This window comes from Telopea speciosissima, chromosome 3 (genome assembly GCF_018873765.1).
Source record: "Telopea speciosissima isolate NSW1024214 ecotype Mountain lineage chromosome 3, Tspe_v1, whole genome shotgun sequence".
Classification (NCBI taxonomy): domain Eukaryota; kingdom Viridiplantae; phylum Streptophyta; class Magnoliopsida; order Proteales; family Proteaceae; genus Telopea; species Telopea speciosissima.
In genome coordinates this window covers 30,548,859-30,576,098 of record NC_057918.1, presented here as the reverse complement: position 1 = coordinate 30,576,098, position 27,240 = coordinate 30,548,859, and the positions used below count along the sequence as shown (strand labels likewise).

General features: G+C 39.2%; 2 protein-coding genes across 2 annotated transcripts; one reads left to right on the top strand and one right to left on the bottom strand.

Moving 5' to 3' along the window:
• Positions 1-291: 291 nt before the first annotated feature.
• LOC122656157 lies at positions 292-9,504 on the bottom strand. Its single transcript, XM_043850613.1, has 8 exons — positions 9,039-9,504; positions 6,427-6,574; positions 6,162-6,312; positions 5,904-6,029; positions 5,722-5,802; positions 1,597-1,789; positions 1,235-1,505; positions 292-732 (listed from the first exon to the last, which is right to left on the bottom strand). The coding sequence occupies exons 1-8, from the start codon at positions 9,228-9,230 to the stop codon at positions 470-472; spliced, it is 1,425 nt and encodes a 474-aa protein (XP_043706548.1). The 5' UTR covers positions 9,231-9,504; the 3' UTR covers positions 292-469.
• Positions 9,505-25,877: 16,373 nt separating this feature from the next.
• Positions 25,878-26,522, top strand: LOC122656288. Its single transcript, XM_043850774.1, has one exon. The coding sequence runs from the start codon at positions 25,881-25,883 to the stop codon at positions 26,505-26,507; it is 627 nt and encodes a 208-aa protein (XP_043706709.1). The 5' UTR covers positions 25,878-25,880; the 3' UTR covers positions 26,508-26,522.
• The last annotated feature ends 718 nt before the right edge of the window (positions 26,523-27,240 follow it).

Sequence of the window (27,240 nt, the reverse complement as noted above, 5' to 3'; positions counted from 1 at the left end):
AGAGAAATATAATGGTATCACTACAGGATTATTGGACATCTAGGCAGTTGCAGCCGACGAATCCCAATCCAAATCGACCAACCCACCTGACCCAACAAGAGTGTTGAAATTCTGCAAGTGCATCGGTTGCACATTCACTAGTTAGTTATTGTCAACCCCCGCAACCCTTACCAGGGAGCTTTGATTCATCACTCTATTCTGTGAGGAAAGCCCGCAGAGTAGGCTTCAACACAACTAGTTAACTCGATCTTAAGTCATACGTACAGTTCTGCCCTCAAATTATCTTTTGTTACAAAACAGGGGGTTAAGATAACTACATGAACTAAATGAATTCAAACAAACAGATCAACTACAACACTTACTGATACATTGACACAAAATTCTCCCGAGAATGGTGGCTAGCCCAATGATGACCTTTGGGGTAACTGTCATTGGATCCAGAAAGGAATATAGATGCAACATCTCGTCTTCAGTTAGACCATACATGAACATAACCATGCCTGTTACCGGTGTAGATCTCATTGCGGTCCTCATCGTAAAAGAGTGCAGTTATATCTTCTAAAGCATCTGCGACAGGATTCCTAGTCCTGGAGACATATAACCGCTTCTTCAAGTTGCCACTGATGTTGCAATCAGCTTGATTGCTGCTGCTACTGCTGTTGCTGCTGCTAGTAGCACGTATTTTAGCAAGGCACTTCCCAGTCAAGATATTGCTGATGTTGATCGAACCAGCTGCAATGAAGGAAATATCATAAGTAAAAAAGCAGAATTCGATGAAGGCTGTTTTCTGTTGCAATATCCTATCTTGCCTCCAGAAGACACTAACCTACACCAAGGCCCGCCCTCTAAGACACTAACCTACATAATTCAATAATACAAGTGTGTAGATCATATCAAGGAAAGACAAGTTCTTTACTACATCAATGAGTCGGAAAAAGTATACGCACATATGATCATCCAAGTATCAGCTGTCATCAAATATGAAATGCAATGGTCTAACTAGAGCATATGGGGCATTGCTCCATAAGAAATCTTCAAGGCACGCAGAGAATATTTAGAGAGGTCATGCTATATGTAAATTTGATGTCAGGAAATAAGCCTAAATTTCTTGATCTTTTATCACAGAACAAAAAAACTCTAAATTTCTTAATCATTTACTTATATAATTCATGGAAGCCAACAGGTAAACTGGAAGAGTAAGTGACCTGAGAACATTACAGCAGAGAAAATTTACCATTTCCTTCCACTGATGGATCATCTGACTCAGCCTTGCAGTAAGAAATAATAAGATCTTGATCACTTGTGATATAAATGTTGTTTGTGTTACAATCAGGGTGCCATAGGAGGTGATCTTCAAATGAAGTTACAAGCTCTCCTCGGAAGTTCCAAACAGCCACAGTCCGATTTCTAAATGTCAAGAACAATTGATTCTCATACAAAAAGATAAAGGCTGAAGGAGTCATGAACTCAGTTCTGCTTACTTCTGTTAGCTCGGTGTTACGAACCTAAACAAAAACCAGCACATAAAACTGTGTTAAAGTTCATTAACTAATGAACTTGTTAACTATTAATAAGAAAATACGAACAAAATCTTACATCAAGAATCTGAAGATTCTCATTCTCTTGCTTCACAAGAAGTTTTTCATTGAATTGCTCTATGAAGTCCACCTTCTTATTTCGATGTAGCAGATGATTGAAAGCCTTAAGAACAGTGCCATCCTCTATCGATAAAATCTTGAGTGGAACATGGCTACTAGCTCTTGTAAATATCAACAACATTATACCAGGACTGTAAAAAGAAATGCAAAATGAAATGTGAAAGATTGAGATTTTTAACCATATTTGCAAGTACCACAAACCAGAAAGGTAATACAAAGCAGCTTCATCGCAAATGAAAAATAGAAAGGAAACAGATGCAGAACTCAAATAATTCATGCAGAAATAAATGTGCCATACATACATTTAACACATCACATGACAAGAACTTAAAGGATCACACATCACAAATCATTTATCCAACTGAAAATTCCATCATCTTTTAGAATATCCATAATATCAGCTGACTGAATAACCAACCACTTGCAAAATTTGCCTGCTCTTCATCCACCCCTCCCCAGTTGCCTCCACAGCCAAGCAAAGAGATTTGACTCATGGACCTCAAGGTAAATTATTCCAAGTGCACATGACTCTGCTGAGTCAAGAGTGTCTACAGCAACAAGATTGCCACCAAGTCGATAGAGCTCCGTCTACTGCGTCCCCCCCCCCCCCACACACACACACAAACTGTGTCATCACACTAGATGTGAAACATGATTTCAGAGCCATAGTTGTAAAGACGACACTTAAGCCTTGGCATCCAGGCGCCTTGGTCACCTTGTTGGTGTCACCTAGCATCCAGAACCCCTTCAATGCAAAAGGGAGAAATTTATAGGACTATAGCATGATCTATGAGAACCATGGCAAAACCCTGACCCAAAACCTAAACCCTCTTATACACGGATGAGTACTAGTCAAAATTTAATCCTAGATCATGGAAAGGGAAGAAGATCTAAAACTGAAGGCCGAAGCCAAAACCCTTCCAAGAAATTCACTCAAATCTCAATCTCTCCATTTTTTAATTCTCACAGTTAGTTTGATAGTCCCAAATTTCCTATTCGTGTCTCTTCAAGAAACAAACATTGGATGGCTAGTAAGCTATTATGATTTGTCAATATATTAGTCCACAAGAAGGGTGAAAGTTCTGGCAATTATCAACGGAAATCAAGACAATCCAAAAGCATTTCTCCCCAAATCAAGACAATCCAAAAAAGCATATTACTTGGAACATCACTGTGGAAACCACTCGAAAGCATTGATACAATCCCAGGTCACAAAGCCCTGATTGGGTCACTATGGGCCCATCCAAGAGATAAATGACTCAAAATTTAAAGGTAATGGTGACCCTGTAATTTTGGAAACAAACCGAATCCTTAAGAATAAGGTAATAGAATTAACTTAAAAGAGAGGAGGACAATTCTGGAAGTTAAAATAAGGTGGAATAAAATAGAACCAAGTTTAAGAACCATGGGCTTTTTTGTAAATTTGTAACTGTCTTTATATGTAATAGAATAAAGAGGTAATCTTCAGCCTCCCGAAAGCACAACCCAGCAGTAAGGAAGAAATTAACAATCGACCAGCCCCTCAACTAGGACTCCAAATCAAATGAGAAAATATAATCAGGTTCGTAATCACCAACCTCAACAAATCCAGGCCAAAAGGAACTTCGAAAAATATTAGAGAAGAGTAAATTTCTGAAACTGGAACTTATGCATTCTGATTTAACCTGATAACAGTTTCCGGATGCTAACCAGAGGTAGGATCACAGTGATAAGAACACAGAATTAAGAGTAGGCAGGGCAGAAAATAAGGAAGCCAAATAACTTAACATCCAACACTTGGATGTGGCTGGAATTCAAGGCGAATGTAAGGGTAGATTACGTTGATTGTGTGCTCCAAAATGGGACTGATCCAATAGACAGATCTGCAGAAAACTCACAGGGACAGAATAACAAAGTAAGACAACAGGAAATAGACAGTAGAGTTGAACTGAGACTTCAGATCTGGTAGTCAAATGATCTCCAAATCCTGGTTGAAGGGTCGCCTAATAAGGGTGAAGAAACACTCAAAAGATGAGGTCTGTCCGATGGCTCGATAGCCCTAAAACAATGAATGAAGTTTGACACTAGAATTTTATAGCTTGATGGAATCGCAGGCTACTATAACTGAGAATAGGTTTGAACAGAATAAAAGAGAGTAATAATTGAGATTACAGCAATAATAAAGAAAGAAATAAATACATAATCAACCACTAAACTGAACTTTAGGACACCTTCAATGCTCACCCATGCAAGAATAGTTGTTGCCGGAAGGATATGACCTGGCTTCACCACCAAGGCTTGCGTGAGGCTTAGCCACCCATCAAACCAAGGCTTCACCACCTTAGGTTGCTCTTGTTTCACCACAAGGGCTGCTGGTCAATTGAAGAAGACACGATCACGTGTTGCTAAATCGTGGGCAGTAGTAGCAGGGTAACACTCCTCTTGTATTTATAAACTATGAAGTATGGGTTACAAAATAGAAGCTTCCTATAAGATCTTTTAGTTGACATAACATCAAAATAGAAACTCCTGCATTACTAATGGATTAGCAACTAAAACTTGCACCCCAAAAAAAAAAAAATAGAAACTATGACAAAGTAGTAACTAAATATCCTTCACAAGTGTCAGCAACATGAGCCCACAGAATCTGTCACAATATCTGCTCCAAAGCTACTAGTCAGTGGCTACATAAGGGGCAAAATAGAGGCTTGAAGATAGCCTTAAGTATGGGCCTGACCAATACTTAAATCAATGGCCTAATTTGGGCTGATTATAACTTAAGTCATTGGACCTAAATAGGGGCCTGGCAGGGCTGGGCCTTCTCCCTCCTATGGTGGCCTTGTACTGCATCAGGAACTAACATAAGTTGCAGGTCACGGTTGGATTTCAAGTAAAGATCTCTCAACTGGAAAGAATTCAGCAACCAACAACCTAAAGCCTTAGGTTGCCTAGAAAAGGGAAACCTGTGCACAAGACTTCAAACCGAATAGTTTACGGATGGCAAGACAACAAAGCGAACAGTTCAGTTCGGATTACTGTTAGCAGCATAATAAGGAGAACGGTAGCAGAGTACAAGGAATAAACAGAAAATAAAGAAGAAGAGAACAAGGAAAAAGGGATATGGAAGAATCACTCCCGAGAAGTAGATCTAAGGTCGAGAAAAAGGAGGAGAACTAGTTGCACAGCAGCGTAAGAATCTCAAATCTTCATCCAAAAATTCTGATCGATGTACTACATACATGTATTTGAAGAAACTAAACCATTCCTAATTGTACTCTAATTTGGAGTCAAGAGTTTGACTCAAACTCAACTACCTGACTAAACCCAACAATGTCAATAGAAAACAAAATAGCAAGAATAATAATAATTAGCAAATGATAAAAATAACCCCAAACAAGTAACACCTCCCTATAAATCCCTGTTGAGGCCAGTAACTGCATCACCCATTTTTTGATAGCAGAATTTCCCAAGAATCAGTGACCAGGTTTTCAGGCTTGAACCAAATGATGCTCCTCAACAGGCCCATTGAAAAACCAGCACCCTTCCCACGATGAACACTCACCGACCAAAGTCTTCCACTAACAACAATATATGCTCACTCCCTTTCCATGATACAATTCAAACTCACATTTAGAATGAAGATGTGAGAGGCATGTCAAACTATTTCCATCCTTCAGCTTGCTGTTTATAAAACTCCAAAGTGACATGCTGGAAAAAATTGTGGATAGATTTATGCAAGAAACATGAAGTAGAATGCCCTGAAATCCATTATCCGAGAGTCAACGAGAGAGGTAAGAACATAATAGGGATTAAAAAAAAGGGGGCATAACCCAGGCTTCGACTGCAAAATGTTTTGATAATCCATAAAAGCACACAAACAAGCAAAAAATGCACATTTTGTCAATGAACAAGAACGTCAAACGAAATAAAGGCACCATAGGTAGACCAGATGGAAGATGGGAATGCCCATTCTGTCAGAGTAATGAAGCATGTAAAGAAAAAAAAAAAAGGAAATCAGAACTATGTTTTTGTCAGTCTCTCTATGTGCATGTGTCTAAGAGGGGGAGAGAGAGAGAAAGGTTACCTGATCTTGATTTCTTGAACATTCTTATCCGTTATAGAATACAGCATTGTGTAGTTTTTCAAATCGAATACCTTGTACACACTGAAAAAAGAAATGCAAAAGAAAATTCAGACAATCATATATCCAATAACTTCTAACGAAGCGTTACATCAGGAAAGTTCAAAGACTAGATAATAAATCACCTATCCTGTGCAGAGTAAGTGAGAACTTTTCCATTTACATCATCAAACTCTACAAACCCCGGCCACTTCAGCGACTCGGACTCAAAAAGAGCAAAACCCGCATCAGGTTTACCTCTCCGGATGTATCTACACCATTCAAATAATTAAATATTTAGTAAGAAACAGAAACAGTTGCGAAAGTATTAAGTTAAGAGAGGAAGAGCAAAACATATGGAAATTAAAAAACAGATAAATGGATAAGAGAGAGGTTTAACACACTCAATCCTTGTAGTTCTGCATTTTAAAGAACTGAAGTTGTCTGATGCGTAAACTGAAACTGTAATAAGTGAATCATTGTTCTTATTGTAAAACAAACTTCGGATGACTTCATCAGGGCTCACATTTAGAAAGCATATCCTCTGGTTTGTCTCTGCATTATCAAATCAAATAAAAACAAAAAATGCACTGTGAAATCTCCTCTGAATTGATTATTTCGTACAGCATAACCCAACAATTCTTTTATAATAAATGACTGTGCCACTACCTCTGCTAAAAGCTGCACAAACACCAGATTGTGCAAGAGCAAAAACGATATCACGGGCTGCCACTATTTCAATAATTTTTGATCTCTTCTTCAGAAAAGGTAGTATCAAGGAACAATGTCCCTTGGGATCATGAGTATCATATTCCTCCTGATGAAAAAATCAATTGAACAAGTTATTGCAAGCATAGATGCAGGAGTTCAACATACAACACACCAGAGGGGTTATGAATAAAAATCAAAACACAGAGAGATGTATAACATGTTATTTTTCCAAATCAATCAATGGGCTTTTACGTTACGATAGTATTCCGTAATGAAGAAAATCCAAGCTTCTAATAGTCACTGGAAGGAAAATAAACCTACCAACAGCTTGAAGGACACAAACGAAACACAACCGGGTATTGCAAATGGTTTTCCTATTTGTGACACGGAAAATTATGGAATTCTAGATCGCCTAAGGAATTAGGGATTAGAAAACCGATGGCAAATCTAGAACCGCAGAGATTAGGAACCCAAAATAGAAACCAAAATTGGCGATTACCAGAAAAAAAACTCCACTATAGTAACTTCCCAACTAGCAACTCATAATCAATCTTAGATTTGCTTACTACCAAGATTTTGAAGCTTCCAAATTCAGAAAGTCAGAAAATAGACAGACAAAAGTGGAAACTGTTGGACACAGATGGCCACTAAGAGGGGGTGTATCAGTGGGATACAAAAATCAAACCAACTCATTCCCTCAGACCTCAGAATTCAAGGTCATGACTTCTTTTGTACTCAATCACATGGTCACAATGTCTGACAGCCCTCAATCATGTGCAGACACACATTTCCCAAGAATTGATTGGTTGACGCTACCCTATGTACCAATCACACACGCATAGAGTCATGTGACACACCTTGCCTCTCAACCACATGTATTCACAGCCACGAGGTAAGGTCTACTCGGTGTGCACACCCATCCTGCAGAAAATGCACTCCATAAACCCAAACATGCAATCCACAAGCAATCACCACAAGACAGAGAAATATGTGGTTCGGCAATTTACCTACTACATCCAGGATGCAAATGCCCTAATCTGACCTCCATATAATGCACAGTACAAATCTGAGTCGCACCCATGACACAAGAGCACCGAACTTTGGCGTTGTGTAACACCTACTACACGGGAGCTCCAACTATCAAGCACCCACTTGATAGCTCAAGAATACAATTGCAATGGGCTTATATAAATTGCCCTAGTTACAACGTCATAAACATATACAAACCCCTCTCAAAAACATCACAAATATTGACTCAGGCAATTTCCCAAACACAGAGCCTACAGTCAAATACAATACATTGGGATTTGTCAAATAGGTTACCTACATCACTTGGTAACCTCCGGAGATACCGTAGATTGAATGTCTTCAATCAATGGAGCACTCCCTTCTCTTTTTTCTTCCTCTTCTTCTCATTTTCTTTCTTCCTCTTCTAAACTCTTTCTCTACTCAAACCCTAGCCAAATCTTCAATGGATTTTTCAATCACCCTTTTGGAACAATCAAAAGAAAAATAACCCTCTCAAGAACGGTTGATGGCAATAGGGTAAATACATAGAAGCTCTCCCTAGTTCTCCCTCTCTTTCTCCTCTTCAAAAATGAGCTTTTCTTCTTTAATTCTCAAATCCCAGCTAGATATTCAAAGCATTTCTCAACCACAAATCTTCTTGCTTTTGATGGAGCTTTTGGCATTCAAGAAAGCTTGATAGCTTAGGATTTCCCCATTGAAGCTTTCTCCTACCCTCTTATTTCTCTCTTCTTATCTATATTCAATTTTGTTCTCCCCAAAAATCTCCCTTGTTTCCACTCAGAAATCCCGCTTTAAACATGACAAAAACTAGCTCAACATGGTCTTAGTTCGACGTTTCCTTTCTTTTCCTCAAGCTCTTGTTGGTCTTTAACTTGCTTAACTAACATTCATTATGAATTTATCACACACCTAATTTCATATAATTGTTGCGTCACCCTTAGTTTGAGTTACTATTCGCTTACTTTTAACCTAAGTTTTATCAAATTTCGAAGAGTAGTTCAAGGGACTAGAAAGTATTGTTCCATAATCTCAGACAAGTGTTATTGGACTAAACAGCTGCAGTTACACATTCTATGACACTGAATCTCAGAAAAGTGTTATTGCAGCAGTAAAGAGCTACAGTTATACATTCTATGACACTGAATCTCAGAAAATTGTTATTGCAGTAAAGAACCCCAACATTTTTTTTTGTTGGGTTTGTTCAAGCTACTTGTCTTTGCAACTAGCAACCTGAAAGACCAGGCTAAATGCTCTCACAAAAAGGAAAGTTACTCAACACAACTAACTCCATCAAAACTACTTGGTTTGATATAGATAAGAATATGGTTGCAGATAAAGAGAAAAAAAAAAAAAAAATCAAGGAACTACACCCTAATGACCAGACGTGCAAGTTTTACTCCTTATTTATTTCAACAGAACAGCAAATTTGACATTACCATAAACTTGACTAAATAATTATCAGGCATAACGCATAACAACAACTCTATGCTTCAGAAACGAGGTCGGACAAGTATCCAGACAATGGAAACAAAATGTCTTACCTGCAAACGTATATTCCTAAAACGTTCTTGGGCATTGCTCATACTAAAAGCACGGTCTCTCTTTGAGCATATCTCTCGTCTCTGCAACTTCTTCACACTGTTGACAAATCCATCAACTAGCGGGCGTTTCTTAGCCAAAATCCGGCGACCACAGCAAGGGCGAGGGCTGACGGAAATCCGCCTTCCGTCCATCTCGAAAACCCCAAGAAATCAGCCGCGTGATAGGGAAATTGCATTTCAACAAGGAAAATAAGTAAACGATGCCATCATCGACCTGCCTCTCAATATACAGCAACTCGAGCTCTAAGTAGTAAGAACAGACCTAAACCCTTGTACATCTGAAGGACGAAAACAAGATCAAAAACCAATACTGCGACATAAACCCTAGAACCCTCTAAAAGGGAGTAAATTTGAAAAATAAAAGGGCCTAGGGCTTTGACAGAAGGGATTACGTACAACGAAAAACCTTCAAAAAAATAAACAAGCGAGAAGAGCCCTAAAATAGAAAGACACACACACCACACTCTGCTTCTCAAGCTCAATGATCAGTGATTTGAAAGGGTGAATTTGGGGGTTTCCCACCGCCCGGGTGGGGAGAAGAAGACAACAATAAAATGAAAAAATCGCCCCGTTTCACACACGGACTCACAGTCGGGAAGATCGGGGGAGTCAAGACGCAAAGAGCCCAAGAGTTTAAAAATGTCTGAAAGGGAGGTCCTGAAAAAGCGCAGAGATAATTAGGTCAGATTTCATTCGGTTTGGCGTCCGATCTTGTGTTCCAAATTCAAAAAGAGTCGTGATAAAAAAAAATGGAAAAATATGACCAAGGACCATCAATGCATGCTGTAGACCCCAATCACAAGCTGTTAAAGTCTGGTGGTATTATACCTTCTTTTAAATTTTTATTTTTTTTTTGGATTTAGAGCTTGTATAATAAGAGGGGGGGGGGAATTAGGGGTTGGGGATAGGCCAAGGTGGTTTGAACTCATGACCTCTTATTTGAGGAGTTGGTGTTTTGCCAACTGAGTTGACCCATGGGGTCTTCGTTTAAAATTTTAAGAATAAGAATTTGAATTAACACCATTTTGACATGCCATGTGGCAGAGAAAAAATAGGGTATTAAGATTATCATCCATATCTAATTATCTATTTGCTCATCCATATATAATTATCTATTTGCTCATACGTATACGCCTATACGGTAAACATTTGCACATGAAAGTAGAAATATCCCTGTCGAGGGTGCTATCCTATCATGTCGGAACATTTTGACCGTCAAAAACCAATATTGTGAATATTTATGGATGGGAATACAAGGCCTGGGTTTGTTATTTTTTTGGTAATAGCATCAGGCCTGGGTTGAGATACCTGGTCCTGAGGATGGGTCAGGGCTGGAAATTTCTGTCCCTGAATCAAGGTCAGGTTGGATCAGGTTAGGGTTGAGGTCTCGCTCAGCCCGGCCCGGCCCAGCCCAACCCTACCGTGTATTAAGTTATGCTATAAAATATATATTCATATACTATTACACTATATATATTATAAACTTTACATGTCACACATATTTTGTTGTATAATACATTATATATGAAGATAATAAATGATAATATATTTTAGGGGCATTGTTGTCTGTGCCGCAGCGTAGCCTGCGCCCAGGCACATGGGGGTGGGTGCAATAACCACCCTACCCCCTGCACAGGCTGCGCTGCGGCACAAAGAATATTCTCCCTATATTTTATTACAGTGATATTTTATGTACAATTAATAATTTTCTTCCCAACCCAACCTAACTAAGTCCAATCCATACATCTCTCCCTTTGCCCACTTCATGATCAAGGCTAATCAGGGTCAGCCCGGCCCGACCCTGAGGGCGGGTCAAGGTTGGATTTTCCAGGCCCTGAGTCAGAGTCAGGTCGGGCCTGAACCCAACTAAGAGGATTCAAGGTTGGACTGGGGTTTTTGAAAAGCATGGCCTAACCCGACCTTGTTGCAGCTCTAGCTCTTTCTATATCTCTAAAGGCATGTTTGTTTGTTGGAAAAAAAAAAAAGGGGTGGGACCCATCTGTAACGAGGTGAGGGAACAAGAAAGGAAAAGGAAGGATCGAAATTGTGGGCCCCATCTTATTAAAATAATCAATTTTTTGCTTCTCATCTTCTTATTATTCTTAGAGATTCACGGTGACTATCACACCGTTTCTTTGTTGACACCCATTTTGATTCCGCTTAATATCCAACCCACAATCATCACAAAATCAAGTTCCCCACCGCCGTCGCAATCCCCTAAATCACCTCTCATCGTTCCCGGAGGTAACTTTTCGAAGAAGAAATGGGTATTTTGTCGGCATTGTTGCAGCTGGTATAGCTCTTTTGGCCCTTTCCGGTTCTTTGGTTTGGTTCCTACATCGTCGGAGTCGACGAGCCAAGCCAATTCCAGAAGAGGGTAAGAAGCTTAGTGAATTTGCTGATTACTCTACCATACCTGAAAATAGATCTAGGTCCATCTCCTCCCAAGGGTTTATCTCTAACAAATAGGGCCCAATATCATTGCATATGACTCTACCACAACATATTTAACACCAGAAGCCCCACGGTGGGCGACAGCATAGACACCTGCCAAATCATCCCTACCGAATACCTCACCCTCGTCCCCTCCAACTTTGATGAATACCACTGATCAATTGCTTCTTTTGCCTGGATGGGATCTTTTCTATCTTTTTTCCTTTCTTCCCCTTAAAGTTCCATCCAAAATGGTGGGACTTTGGGGAGAGGTGGAGGGGTGGGTGGGAGAAATGGATTGCCACGTAGGCCGACAATCTCCCATGATTAAGCATTATTGTCCCTTCGATTCTCGCACCCCGGTATCCAATCAACAACGATTTTTGGTATTTTATGAAAAAGTATAAAATTTACCCACCCCCATTTTTTTCCCAGTAAACAAACAAGGCCTAAATTACCTGCTTCCCTCCCCACCCACAGCTCCATCCAGTGGCACCCCACTCTCGCACCCTCTCTTTGGCATCTTCCCCTACCCTTCATCCTCGTTACCAGCTTGAGCTAGCTGACACCTTTATTAAATTGCTATTACTTAGTATTTACTTAATATAATTCAGAGGGCATGTTGTACTTAGCAAAGAATGTTAGAGATTTAGAGGTATAATTATGATTCCAAATGTTATAATTCTCTTTGTTGTTCTAGATCTAAAGACTATAACGGGCCTTGGGACCTATGAGTACTCAGGTTTTTTGGATCTTTCTATTGTTTTATGGATCTCTTTGCTGTTCTAGATCTAAAGACTACAAGAGGGCCTTGGGAACCTATGAGTGTTACACCCGCGCCCGGATTTACTATTAATTATAATTTCTCTCTTGTGTGACGTGTAGATTCTGCTACCGTGTATCCTGACGAGTTGTTTTCACTTGTGATCAAACCTAGCCACAAGATCATTGACCAGTTCACGGGCCTGCCTGTGGAGGAGAGGTTCCTCAATCGACAGTGGGGAAGATTTATCGATGGTGATTTCGTCGATCATCCTCCTAGTACGAGTCCCCGGAGTGAAGAGTACCGGAAGACGTTCCCTGTGTCCCCACACCTAGATGCCTCCTTTGGTGATGAGCTTAGTATCGCGATTGGAAAACTATTCGAGCTCACGAAGGACACGTCTTGATGATTAAGGGGTAAGATATTGACCTTGTGAGTGTTACTGTACCCTTCCCTAGTTGACCTTGGAGTGTGGGCCAAAGCCCGATCAATTTCCTTAAGTTTCTGCCCTTACAGCAACAACAAACACACGAGCGGACTCACCAAGACTGATTCCACCCGTTAGTCCGCCCATGCTATTTTTGGACTCTAAGTGTTTTTCTTGTGTGGGACCCACACCCCGTGCCTCGGACACCCAAGTGGGTTTATCATTTAGTGGACCTAATGGTTTGGTAGACCTCTTTAATGAGTTTTGACTCATTAAGCCCCAATCCAAATAGACCTGAGGTGGAAGATTAGTCTTAAAACCAAGACTTAACTCTTAAGTCTCATTACTTCATTCACCTACCCAAAACGTTGGAGCTGTGGGAGCATTGAAGGCTTGGAGAAGAAGGGTTTTGAGAGGCTATGGAGGTGGAAAGCATTGATTAATCCATCTTTGAGGTAGGCATCTTCACCTTCCTCCCTCTCTTTTCCATTTTAAACCTTGGGAGTCCCCTTGAAATCGATTCCAAGCTTGGGGATTCTCTTGGAAACCTAATAAACTCTAGTTAATGCTCCTTTGAGAGTCATATTCCCTTCCTTCAATGCATCCATGGCTTTGGATGACCCTAATGCTGTTCAAGCATTTAAGCCTAGCTTTGGTTTGGGAAGAACCTCGGAGATGAACCCCAATCCCTTGAATCCCCTTACCTCCTTGAAGAGCCATGTGTATTGGACCTCCAACTCAAAGGAATGGCAGCGAACGAATGATCAGACTCACTGTAGTGTATCCATCCATTAGTCCGTTCAACCTAACCTGGTTGTTCCTCTGGGCGGAGCCACGAGCGAACGCACCTAGGTGAATCCGCCCGTAGCTCAGGTTACTCTCGGGTGTGTCTCAGGTTTTGAACGGATGCACGAGCAGATCCATATTCTGCATCCGCCCGTGAGTCCTTTCCATATATTTTCTGGATATGGCCTGGACGGATCAACGATCAGACTCACCTGGCTGACTCCGTTCCTTCATCCGCTCCTGCTTTCTTGACCCAAACTTCATTTATTTTGTTGGGACCCTTTGTGGGACCCACCTATATGCTTCTAACACTACTTTCCTGTATCCTCAAACTTTGGGATCTATACGGGAGTACGTGCACTAGAACAAACCTCGCCGAACGGCAAACAAACAAACTGAGTGGGTTTTGGGTGATGTTTGAGCTTGACATATACATATATAGATATAATCCTATGGGATATATATATATATATATGTTGGTTTATGTGCTTGCATTCATTCTTACCATGTTGCATTTGCATATAAAACCATACTGGATATGATTTGATGGAATGTGGATATCATGTTTTACATTGTTGTATTGGGATTACGGTGTCAGGTATGTCAGTGCCGGAACCCCGTAATTCTCATTATTTCTATTTCTTGCCATCCTAGTCTGTATGCGCCGTGCCGTGCTGGTACTCGGGTGCTAGATGGAATGGGACGTTGATGCACCCGGAATACCTCTCGGGACGATAGAAATGCATATAGCATATCTGTGGTTAGGAATTATACTCCCTTATGCTACGACCCTTGCCAATAAGAGTTTACGTGTTGGATAGTAGGAGCACCTGATGTCTGTGGAGGTGGGAGAGGCCAGTGTCTCCCGAGTTATCACGGTAGCATATACCATGACTTAGACTATTTGTTAGGTGAAAAATATGTAATTAACATTTCATACATCATGGGCTATGTGTGATTGTGTGTATGTGCACTCCCCTTTCCCCTCACTGGCTCAGTGGAACTAGCCCCCTGTGTACACAACTTTTAGATTTTGATGCAGGTGATGGATATTTAGCCGGCCTAGATTTACAGTTGACGGAGTATGATTGTATTGGCACAGAGGAGCCGGAGTATGTGTCAGAGGAACACGGCGATGGTTGCCCCTGTGATGATTGTGCTTATGGGCACTGAGATTGTTGGGGTGTTGTCCCCACCTTTTGATTCTTTTGAGGCGTTGTGCCCGTTATGAACATTTGTTGTAATAACTTATTATACTTTTGAGTAGTTATGTCATGGTCAGCTGATGTCAGTACTAACTATTATATTATCACTTAGATAGTTAAACATACTGTAACTGCTTATGTAAATATTGCTTCCGCTCTTACAACTCTGACAATGATTGGAATATTTATTCTTTTTTTTTTTTGCTCAAATATATTTATTTGGGTGGGCCCTTATGTGGTGACTATGTGCTGGGACACTGTGTCGTTGATCCTGGTAGGTATTGGGGTGACGTGTGTCATCCTAATCACCCTCTTTACTATGCTTGTGCCATAAGCTTGGGATAGGGGCGTGACAATGAGTACTCAGGTTTTTTGGATCTTTCTATTGTTTTGTGGAGCTTGAGCTAAGTTTTCAAGTACTCAAACCTATCCCACACATCTGTTTGGAGTTTTTTTTTATTTTCCCTCTGTGTGTGTGTAAATGTGAGGGTTTGTGTTTTGTTTTTTGCATATTCCTAGAGTTTTATTGTGATAAGTGAACGAACAGAGGCTAGCAGTTTTCAGGGTTGCTCTTGCTTATGGATAGGATGCCTCTTAATGCAAGATAACTAGCTTCCTCACAGGCCACATGACAATTTTGTAGTATGTGTTCTTATGTGAATTTATAGGGATATTTGTTAGTTATACCTCACTGTACATGTAAATGGTAAAACTTACAATTTTCCCTGTTTATAGTATATTTTTTTTTATCATGTTCTATTTCCCTTCAGAATGTTTGTGGTAAAACCATTTTATCCCACTTCTGTTATTTATCTAGTATTTTTTGGGTACTTTCCAACAGAAATTGGGATGTTTTAACTATGATTGCCCCATTATTTGGTAATGATTCATAGTTCACTATTATGAAGATGAACTTGGCTCATTGGGTAGATTTAGAAAATTCAGTTATGCATGCATGTGGTGCTCCTAGATGAATTCAAGCTAACAATTAACTTCTCCTTTCCTAGGTGAATCTTTAGTTTTCATGTTTTCTCTATATTCACAAGTAGTGAAGAGGTGACCCACCTCATGTTCTTTCCATTCCTTTGAGTGTAGATCCAACATACATAATATGTTGGTCATTTTTATTTTTTTTTGTCCTTTATTTTAATCCGATATCCAATTGCAGATATATGGCTAACAAAACACCAAAGAAGGAATTACTTAAAAATGTACCGGTGTATGTTGGCATAACACCACCATTATGTGAATGTGGAGGTGGAAAAATGCTTTATCTTATATCCCAAATCGAAAAGAATCCTGACCGTCCATTTTACAAATGTCCTCGAGATGATCAGCATCGAAGAGACTTCTTATGGGTGAATGAATATTGGGCAAAGATGGAGCAAGACATACGTGATTATCCATTTCTTCAAGATGATCTCTTCCAACCGTCAACCATATCTGGACATTGTTATGCACCTCCAAAGGAAAATGTGGTAACAAAGCCATCGCGAGATGTGGAAGAGGTGAATATGCCTCACCTTCATTTAGACTTTCATTTCTTATTTTGATTTTTCTGTGTATGTAAGATCCTTGTCATTCTTTGTATTGATTGATACATGATGAAACTTTTGGTGAGGATAAGACACAGGAAAGCTGAGACAAAGTGTTGGACAACACTATTCAAAACCAGTCTTTTATGTTAATGAATCAGTCCATTAGAGGAAGTTGATGGATTAGATGTTATGAACATATTATCTATTTTATCTTATAGATTCTGGACTCAAACCTTGTAATATTTGAGTTTGTTTCTCTATAATCTAATTAGTCTTTATCACCAAATCTTATGTGTTGTTGTGTTTTCCTTTCCATTAAATTCAAAATTTAATTATTTTATTTTTTATAATCTAGTTTAGTTTTCCATACATGCGAGCAGGACAAGTTCAGCAATGAAAGATTTTATAATTTGTTTCAGTTTATCTCTTTGATTAATTTTTAATAATCTTGAAGACACTATTGGCTTGACCAGTTCCAAACCTTTGGCTGGTGGTAGTTCTAAGTGCTTCAGGATATCTTTAGGCTGAATAAATAAGGAATTGTTCATATTGACAGAAGCTCTAGGGTTGCCATAAGAAGCCTGATCTTAAGGAATGAAGGATAGAGCAAGAAAAGACTAGGTAGTTAAATCTGTTACGTTGGTATCCACTTTATTACAGTCCATACTTGTGCCGTAAGAACCTGAAGTCACTAGCCATTTAGGTGCTTTTTTGTTGGAACTATTATCGAGCTCCAAAAAAATTCCATCCTCTCTATAAAAGAATTAAAGCAGCCTTTCGCATAACATAATACAAGTTGAATGTGTTAATGGACTTTGGTCTGATTTCTGGCACTATAACCGACAACAAACATAGCTTTTCATGGCTGATTAGGAGCAGCATTGTTTTAGGGAGCATCATCTGCATAGTAAATGTATAGGCTATTTGCAGTCGCACAGGCAGGAGCATTGGAGGTTGGATGCCATGCTAGGTGGAGCAACTTGGTTGAAAAGTCATATGCTATTCCATTTGCATCTACATTCAGATTCTCAGCTCTTGGCATTAGTAGTATCAGTTTCTAATTACGAAAGTAGATGGGAGGGCAGCACAGAGTGTATTGAGAAGAGTAAAATTCATGTCAACCATTGCATATAATTATAAATCCACCTAATAAACCATTAAAATTGATGAAAACAGCTAAAAAATAATTCAGGAACAATAACTATGTGTGAAAAGATTAGTTATAATTCAAGAATAATAACTATGCTTGCAAGGATTCATCCCTGCCCCATAAAAAAAGACTAGGTAGTTTAATCTGTCATGTTGGTATCCACTTTATTACATCATGAATGTATCCTTGAAGGGGAAAAATAAAATGGATGCTCGAGTAAATTATATAATTAAGAACCAGTGCATCAAAACGGTAATATTAGGGACCAAACTGCATTTTCTTATGAGGAACAGATGTACAACACTAAACAAATCCAAAGCCCTATTGATTGCTTTAGCCAATATATCAAGGTTAGACAAATAACTCTTGCAGGTTTTTGGTGAGTTAAAAATATCCATACATGTAACTACTTCAACAAAATTTCAACTTCGCATGTGTTGTTCATCAAGATTAAAATTGCTTCAAAGTTCATCAATTAGGACAAAGATGCTACAAAAAGTTTAAGCAATCATGGACTTAGAAAAGTTCTTCAACCATGGCACAACTGCAAGCCTGCCACAAACACATCCACTAAGAGTAAAACACTTGTTTAGTTGATTAGGTCCTGCTTTCATTCCTCCCTAAGACAGACAAAAAATAAAACACTTGTTTACAAACATGAATTTCCGTTATATCTCTAAACAGCCCTAATAGAGAGAGAGAGAGAGAGAGAGAGAGAGAGAGAGAGAGAGAGATGTTAATTATTGTGGAAAGAAAATGTCACACCCCAAACCACCCCTTAGGCTGGTCGGGCGAGTGACCCGAATGTCGAACCACATCCACCAATCCCCAAGGATCCAAAAGCAGTACTTACATGTCACAAACCACTCAATGAGGGTAAAAGATAATAAATGACTATCAGAGTGCAATAAAAGATCAAACTACCCACAGATGATTTAGATCATTTATAATAAAATCCCAAATACCTATGTTATACCATATACATATCCATTTATGTTCAAAAGTACATTGTCATGGTAATTACACTTCTTAAAAGAGAGAAATTCAAATAATAACAAAATCTTCGTAGATCAACAACATGAGGAAGATCTACAGTCCATCAACAGCTTCATCGTCCATTGGTAAACCAGTACTTGCAAAATCACCTAAAAGATAATATACAAGAGTGTGAGATCCATCGAGCCCGTGAATGAAATATAAACCATGCGTGCACATGCAAGCACAACCATGAGCCTATATGAATGATATTCATTGTTATTAGTAAGCCACCTAACAGACAAAACTAAGGCAAGTATAGTGCTACTACAATCCCCAATACATGTATCCCTGGTGCGGGCCTCTAACTCCTTCCCACGATACACCCATTGAGTTATTGGGAAAAACTAGTCCGCCCCAGCATCCCTTCCCAAGGTCAGTCCGACCGGCCCTCTAGGTTACCACAGTGCTACCACCAGTCCTATTAACTGATGGGCCAGCAGACATCACCTGTCCTAGTGACCCGATGAACCAACTGACCAAGCAATGCCCTTCAGGACATTAGCCTCACACTTTTGTGGTATCCAACACCTAAACCCCTGTTGGCAAGGGTTCGTAGCATAGGTGATGATTACCTAGCCATATGCATTCTACATGACGTAGTATGAGTCGGGTGGTGCACCACATCCCATTCTACGGGCCACCACTAGCCTCATTTCCAAACTGGCTACGGTATCTAGACTAGCAGTTTTAATGATATAGTACGAGTCGGGTGGTGTCAACCGCATCCCATTCTACAGGCTACCACCGACCTCGTTTCTATTTAGGTTAACAATTTATATGCAAGCATTCCATCACCAGTTCTCAACATAATTCTAATAAGAACATGAGAATATAAATATAAAGACAGAAATGTAAATTGTTATTGTTATCATAACTCATTAGTTATGTTACACCTACACGTATGGTGTAATTTCACTCACCTTGGCTATGCTCTACTTACTCGAAGGACTGTCGGTCCTCAAAAGCACCTTGAAGTGTGTCGATGGGCAAATAGTTAAAATCTATGGTAAATAAATTAAAATTTTATATTAATATACATTAAATTACCCTAGGAGACTAGGGGTAACCTTGGTCTAGCCTTTAAACCAAAGCAAGGCTCAAAACTGCCATGACAGCAGCAGTGGTCGATTGGCATTGGTCTATCCAATGGACCAGTAGGACTGATGTGGCCAAAATCAAGAGAGGTTTATGGAATTTAGACCCAAAAGGTTCCTAGGTACTATTTTAGGTAATTACAGAGGTTAGGGTCATGTTACTCAACCATGAACTGTACTGGTTGATTGGACTGGTCTATCCAATGGACCAGCAGCAATCAACCCATTGCTCCAAGTGTAGGAACAGGGCTGTGATAATGGGTTTTATATTATGGGGTTTATACCATTGGCTCAAAAGAGGTGTTTCAGGCCTTGGGGTAGGTCAGGGACAACACAGGGTTAGGTTCCCTGCAGTGGTTGATTGGTACTGACTGGTCCATCCAATGGACCAGTAGTAATGGACCAGTGGGGTCACAGTCACAAAACTGAAAAGGGTTCACACCAAGGGTTTTAGATGGCACTGCAGTAGTCCTATCAGTGATTTGGGTCATGGTTCCATTCCAAATATGAGTTTGGTTGTCCGAAACATGTCTCGGAATGTCAGATTGGCTCCAAACAGAGGTACAGAGCATGGATTTCAGATGGGATTACATGCAAGGCTTCATGCAGGGCGTCACAGACCTAAGGGTAAGCCAGGGGTAATGCATGTTTCAATTTCCTGCAATGGTCGATTCACAGTGGTTGATCCAATCGACCACTGCAATCGACTAGTGCATGAGCAGTTTGAAAATTTTAAAAGTTAAAGCTGTTTTGGCTAGGATCTTCAGATCAGTGGTTTGCATGGATGATCATAAGGTATCAACAGGTTACAGTAAAGGTAATCAACATGATTTTAAGGAAAATATCAACATGCATGAGGGTTTGGAGCTTTTGGCTAATATGAACAGCATGCATGGCTTTGTATGCAAGAAACAACAGAATCCTATATGAGCAGATTATAACTATGCTATAACAGTTCTGTTTCAGAGAACAAAGCCAAGCATCAAGCATGCAACTAAAGCAAGCATGTCCTACACTTAATTTCATGATCTAAGCATGCAATATGGCATAGCAATTGATCAACTAAGACTGAGATTTGTAGGTACAACATATATTCATCATGAAAAAAGATAGACAATAAGCCAAACATGGCAGATTTACACATGCATGCAGGATCCATGCATCAAGATATGTTTATTATTGTAGAACATATGAGGACATGGTGATACAGCCAGAAATCAGGGGTTGGACTATGGTTACAGCCATGGAGATAGTTAGGAAACAAAGAAATGTCACAGGGCCTGGGGTTACCTTGCTAAATCCAAGCTCAGAGAGGGTCCAAAGCGTTTCCTCCTTCTCTCCAACGAAAGGAATAGGAGGGGTTTCTATTTGTGTTGGCTTATATATACAGGCTTGCCTTAAGGCCTATTTGGCAAGGGACCATATAGACTAAAACCCATTTTAGAAACACATCCTAATAGCACACAGGCTATAAAGTGGGCCCCACATGATCACATTGTCAGGATAATATTTCCACGGGGCATTCTAAGTACGGGGAGGTGATCCGGGGTGCGAGACATTGGGTCCCACACATCTGAGATGGATTCTGTGCAGTACAACAGTACTGGTCGATCCAACCGGTTGATCCAATTGACCAGTAGCGATAGACCAATAGGTAAATCCCTGTTGTTTTTGCATTTGGGTCCCACTAAGGCCTGAGCCATGCCTAGGGCATTGTCCTTGTATAGTTTGTGGCCATCAACCAGTTGTTTAAGCATTTAAAATAAATTTAAACCTGTTTTAATTAAGCAGGGGCCTGTACCTTAGGTTGTCCATCAACTGGTGTATGGAACAGCAACACAAGTCTGGTAGTTGCCTCCGGACCAGTAGGTATAACATCACCGGAGATTCCCCTTTAAAAATAAGCATCGGGTCAGTGCACCACAGGTTGCTAGTGGGTAAGACCCAGGATCCATCGGGTTCCGGACCTACATTCGGAGTTCGGGTCAGGGTTCGGGTACAGATGTAATAGAAAATCTACCAATCTTATGTTAGATAAACATTTGCATCAGAAAATAAGTCCACCAACGAAGCACCCCTTTCAGAAGGTAGGGAAGATTGGGAGACAAATAGATCAACATTCACCTACACATGAAGTAATTAAAGAAAAACCAAAAATTGGCAATGAATTATACTAGAATTAGTATGGAGATAAATTACCAAAGCAATACCTAGGAGGAATATACACAGTCCATAGAATAATCACCAGACCTCTGTGCAAATGCATAAAAGGAGTACAATTAATCACAAAACTAAATCACAGAATTTAACATTATTAAAGCAAAAAATGAGTAGACTTTACCTGAGATCCAACCAACCCAGTCAAATGGCATAGTGTTGGTGGAAATTGAGAGGTACTAGTTGCCTTTCCTTTTTTTCCCCCCCCTATTTCTGTGCAACTTTTCATTCGTTTACTTGGGTTGGAGCCCGGCTTCTTTTTCCTCTCTTTCTTCTTAAGCCCTTTTGCAATATTTAGATCTATCTGCTCTGTTGAATCTTCATTAATTGTTGTATTTTGAGATAGATTGTCTAATAGTTTACATAAATCACTTGCAACATTGTTCACCAATGCAAATCCCTCAGCTGAATTGGATGCTTGTGAAGCAATCTTTACTAGTTTAGGACAAAGAATTCTATAATGCTATGTAGAATCCAAATTAACATTCTCCTCAACTTCCTTTCCACTGATATCTTCTACTATCATTCTTCTTGCCCCATGCGTCCATCTATTCAAAATATATGCTTAAGGAATAAACTTGATATCTAAAATTTTCATAATCTTCAAAGCATGATGACATAGGATGTCAAATGACTCAAATTTCTGGCAGCTACATTTAACTATAGACTCAAATGAATTACACTCAACTATATATCCCACCTCAGCTGCCTTTATAACGCCGACAACATTCTTATGGAGGGTAGTACTTTCATCCTTCTCTTTTATGTGGCACAAACCAAGCAATTCATATTCACCATGAAATAATTCGAATATCAAAGGAGTGTACACTTTTGCTACCTGTACCATAACAGGTGTATATTTAAATGCATTCCTTGGGAGTTTATTTCTTGAATCAAACTCAGCCTTCAATTCACTAGCGTGCTTATCATTCACTACCTGCTCAAAATGCTTAAAAAATTGTACAATAGCTAGAGTACACTTTGTATAATCCTTCAAATCTGCTTCACTTAGCTGTGTACTCCACATACCTCCTGTAAATGTATTCTTCATATAACATTTGGCTCACTTATGTTTAAGTAGATAAATACAATCCAACCATGAATCATTTTCTACCTGATAGTCAAACCTTAGTTGTACCCAGTCTCAAGTTGTTCTTCCTCATCATATTGAAATATGCATTTTTTTAGATCTGATAGGAAGTTTGACTCGTCCTTCATTAAGTTTCTTAGATATTTAATCCCATTCTACATCAAATGCCAAGTACATAGACCATGACATGTTTCAAGAAACACCTCTGAAATTGCCTTTGCCATTGCAGCATCTTGATCTATAAAAAATTTTGTTAGCTTCTTTTGTCCATGACTTTCTAAGAAAATCTCAAACAACCATTTGAATGATTCAACCGTCTCATTATATAAAAGTGCTACCCTAAATATAACGACTCCTCTATGATGGTTAAATCCAAAAAAAAATGCCAACAAGCCTATTCTCCTTATTTGTACAAAATGTTGTATCAAACGTCACAACATCACCAAAAGTTGCATAATCTATTACCATTTTCGTATCGGCCCAATAAATATTAGTTATCTGTTCATCTGTATCCAACTGTAAGCTGTAGGTAAAAGAGGGATTGAGCCTGATTTATTTCCCAAAATATAGTAACAAAGTCCCTGCTTCACCATAATCTAAGTCATGTTGACGTTTAGTATAGAGATAATTGTAATGATTGACTTGGGTATACTCAAGGCTCTGTCTCCCACCAACCTGTTTACCCATGAACTCAAATGTGTCCTTAGGTCTAATTCCAGAATCATCGTCCATAACAATTTCAATAGCCTGTATGTCTGAAATGGTCCTTTGTAACCGCATCATGTGGGTGGTAATTGCTGCATGAAGCTCGCAATTATGCTCCTCCACAAAATCATGGCATTCAAATTTTCCATTTTTCAAAACATAAACTCCAAAGCGAGCAGGACAATCAGTTCTCGTCTCCGATCGAGTATTACTCGCATCATTAACACGGTTGTCTTTTTTTCCGAATACCTTGTTTACTATAAAGAAATCTCATTGAAGTTATCTTTGTATTATTTTTCCTGTTCTTATATGCATATTCTCTTCTGACACTAAAATCCACTCTTCCTCCGTAGCTATTATAGAACTTAAATGCATCTTGCTCATTACCAAACTGCATTCCCACATAAGGCTTATCCGGTGAATCTTTTGGATTATCCATAACCCACCTGAAGAGTAGCAAAATATACAAAAACAGCAATGTTGATTCTCAATATTATGGGATAGACAAAAAATTCACATATTAAGATTCATCAATTGTTACATAACAAGAATCATCCTTAACAATCTTTCCATATATCCATACTTCCATAATCCGATTATGCAAGAGCTTTGCATATAATAAATACAAGAAGACATGAAAAAAAGAATAAAAAAGAGAGGCACACATGCACTTTTGAAGTGCCCTTGCTGTGCTTGATCTTTAGCCAACAGATCAAGGTAGACTCTTTATGGTTGCAAGTCCATATTTTAAGGCCAATTAATTTATGGGAAATAGTAACTCTCATTCATCATTTTAGGATCTAACTCTAATATCGCAACAAAGAACTGAAAGGATTGTAAACAGTACTCTTTTGTTGTGATTGGATTACAAGAATCTGAAAACACAATAGCTTATAACAATCTTTATGAACAACTATTGATGGTCATTATCCTCAAAATGATTCACCACTCAGTTTTTTAATGAAATGCAAGTCCCATTTTGTTTAACCCAAAGATAAGGATTGCTTCGAGTCCAATAACACATTCAGGAATCACATTACTTAAGTACAATAACAGTAACATCATAAGGCTATTGAAAGAAGATCAATATGTTGTATACAACACCAAGGTTATGAAAGGGTATTTCATCCAATGATGGACTTGTACTCCCTTTAACCATTTGATAAAAAGGGTATTTCACCATTACAACAACATTTTTTAAGTTTTCTTATGAAGTTTGATGCAGGAGACTCACATGGGATTCGACTCACATGACTCGCATTGACCACATGAAAAGGTCATATTTGGGTATGGAAGTAAACAATATTTCTTAAACAAAACCGAGGTCTGAGATCTCACCTTCACAAGAGGTTGCCACCTTCGGGATGGTTCGGGTTCGCAGAGAAATCGGAGGTAGCAGAAGTCAAGATCGACAAAGAAATCGTAGAGGTTCCCTCGGATGCTTGTCTGAGATTGAAGATAGCCAGAGTAAAGTTCTTTTTCATCTTTGAGGAAAGAGAGAGATAGAATAGTGAAAAAAACGAGAGGAGAGAGGACACAGATTATCCATAGCAAAAGGTTACACGCTTGTTTTTTGGGGGGAAATGGAGTCAACACTGTTTCAAACTGACAAAGAGAAAAGAGGAAAAAGATTAGCAATTAATGAATCTCTCAAAAGTGCTTTTCAAACCAAATTGTCAGATGAGTATTTTCCACATGTCAAGCATTCGTCCAAGTAACTGGATGAACAGAAGGGTGTCAGTACAGGAGACGATAAAAATCCGAAACGGAAGGTGTTGCAAAGAAACCAACCACGGGGGAGGTGTTTCAACAAGAGGGTGAAGGAAGAATTTAAAAAGTGAGAATTGTTTTTAAATAAATTTACAAACTGATTCATAAAATGGTCGATCTAGACTGATTCTGATCCCAGTCTGATCTGAATCCAGAATTGGCCAAGATCAATCCCGATCTGATCAAATTGATCAAGTACAACCCCAATCCGATCCAGATCGGAATTAACCGGGTCGGATCATGATCGGCATATCCGATTCGGATCCGCATCCGGATCCAGATCCAGATACCTGTCCTTAAGCCATGGAGCCGAGGCTGGAAAGTCTTGCCTATTTCTTCGGAGCCCATCACATGTCGCGTGAAAGGTGGAGTGTCAACTGTCGGCAACAAGCAAGTAGTTGGTGATCGTTTCTATCTCTCTCCCCCTTTTTTTATGGGAAACTCTTTTCTCTCAGTTCACGTCTGAGAGTTACTTCCCACGGAAAGGATTTTTTTTGTGTGTTACTCTTTCTTTGCACTTCTTATTTTGTCTCAACTGTCCAAGACTTTCTGATATATTTGTTTCAATGGACTTGACGATGGCTCCGAAGGATGAAAAGACGAAGCAGTCTACTTCTAATCGGAGGAGCAGAAGAAAGTCTTGGCTTTGCCTGGCTTGGATCTTCGGATTTCTTCTTTTGGTTGTTGTTCTTGTTGTGATTCTAGTGTCCACCGTCTTCAAACCCAAACATCCAGTGACTGCAATTAATTCGATCAACGTGAAGGGTCTCAAAGTATCACTAGGTCCTGCATTGAGAGTAGATTTGAATCTCACACTTAATTTGGATATTTCAGTTAAGAACCCTAATAGAGCCGGTTTCAAGTACGGCAACAGTTCCGCACTTCTGTACTACAGAGGTGAAGTGGTAGGGGAAGCTGCGATCCCTCCAGGCAATATATCACCTGAAGGAACAGCTGAGATGAACACCACCGTTACGGTATTGGCTGATCGGCTACTGTACGATTCCAACTTCTACTCTGATGTGATCTCCGGTACGTTGGCTTTCTCTACTTATACAATAATTTCTGGGAGGGTAAACATTCTAAATCTGTTTAAACATCATTTGGTGTCTTATACCTCTTGCAATGTCACTGTGAATCTAAGTAATCGATCCGTGAACGATTCGGAGTGCAGATACAAGACTAAGTTATGAATTTGAGTTCATGACTTCCCAATTGACTGATTATATTTCTCTGTCACCACTCACCTGCTGGTGATTTTGTGAGATAATAATGTATTATTGTGTATGATGAGAGAGATCAAGCTATGTTCTTTTGTCTTCCACACAGATTATTATTTCTCAGAATGCTTATTTATTTTGTATTCGTATGAGCAATAGAAACCTCGAAGAATATGCAATTAATTTTTGGCTTTTCTGATTGATTAATTATGTGTAAGAAGCTAGTTCGATTGTTTTTTATTTTAAATTAAAAATCTAGTTTGATCATTCTTTTTTATGGTAGCTTAGTCTAGTTACATATTTCAGCTAATTGGATGATGGCATTAGATATCTGGTGATATAATATGCATGATGCTATGAGAGGCTGGTTACAAAAATTACTGTTTCTTTTGCTCTTTTATATCTGGATGCTGGTTCGCAGTGATAATGGTGCGAAAGGTAAGGGGATATATTGTTGAAAACTTCCAAAGTATCCTCTTGGCTGGTTCTACACAACATTGTTGTTCTTCTGTAGTAGGGTGAGAAAGATCTTGGTGATTATTGATTACGTGATTCTACTAATATAATCAGCTATTCTTCTCAGTCTAATGTTTGAGATTCTGCTGTCATTTTAATGTATATTCATCAGCTATTCTTCTCAGTCTAATGTTTGAGATTCTGCTGTCATTTTTTAATGTATATTCAAGAGCCGATGTCCTATTTTGTT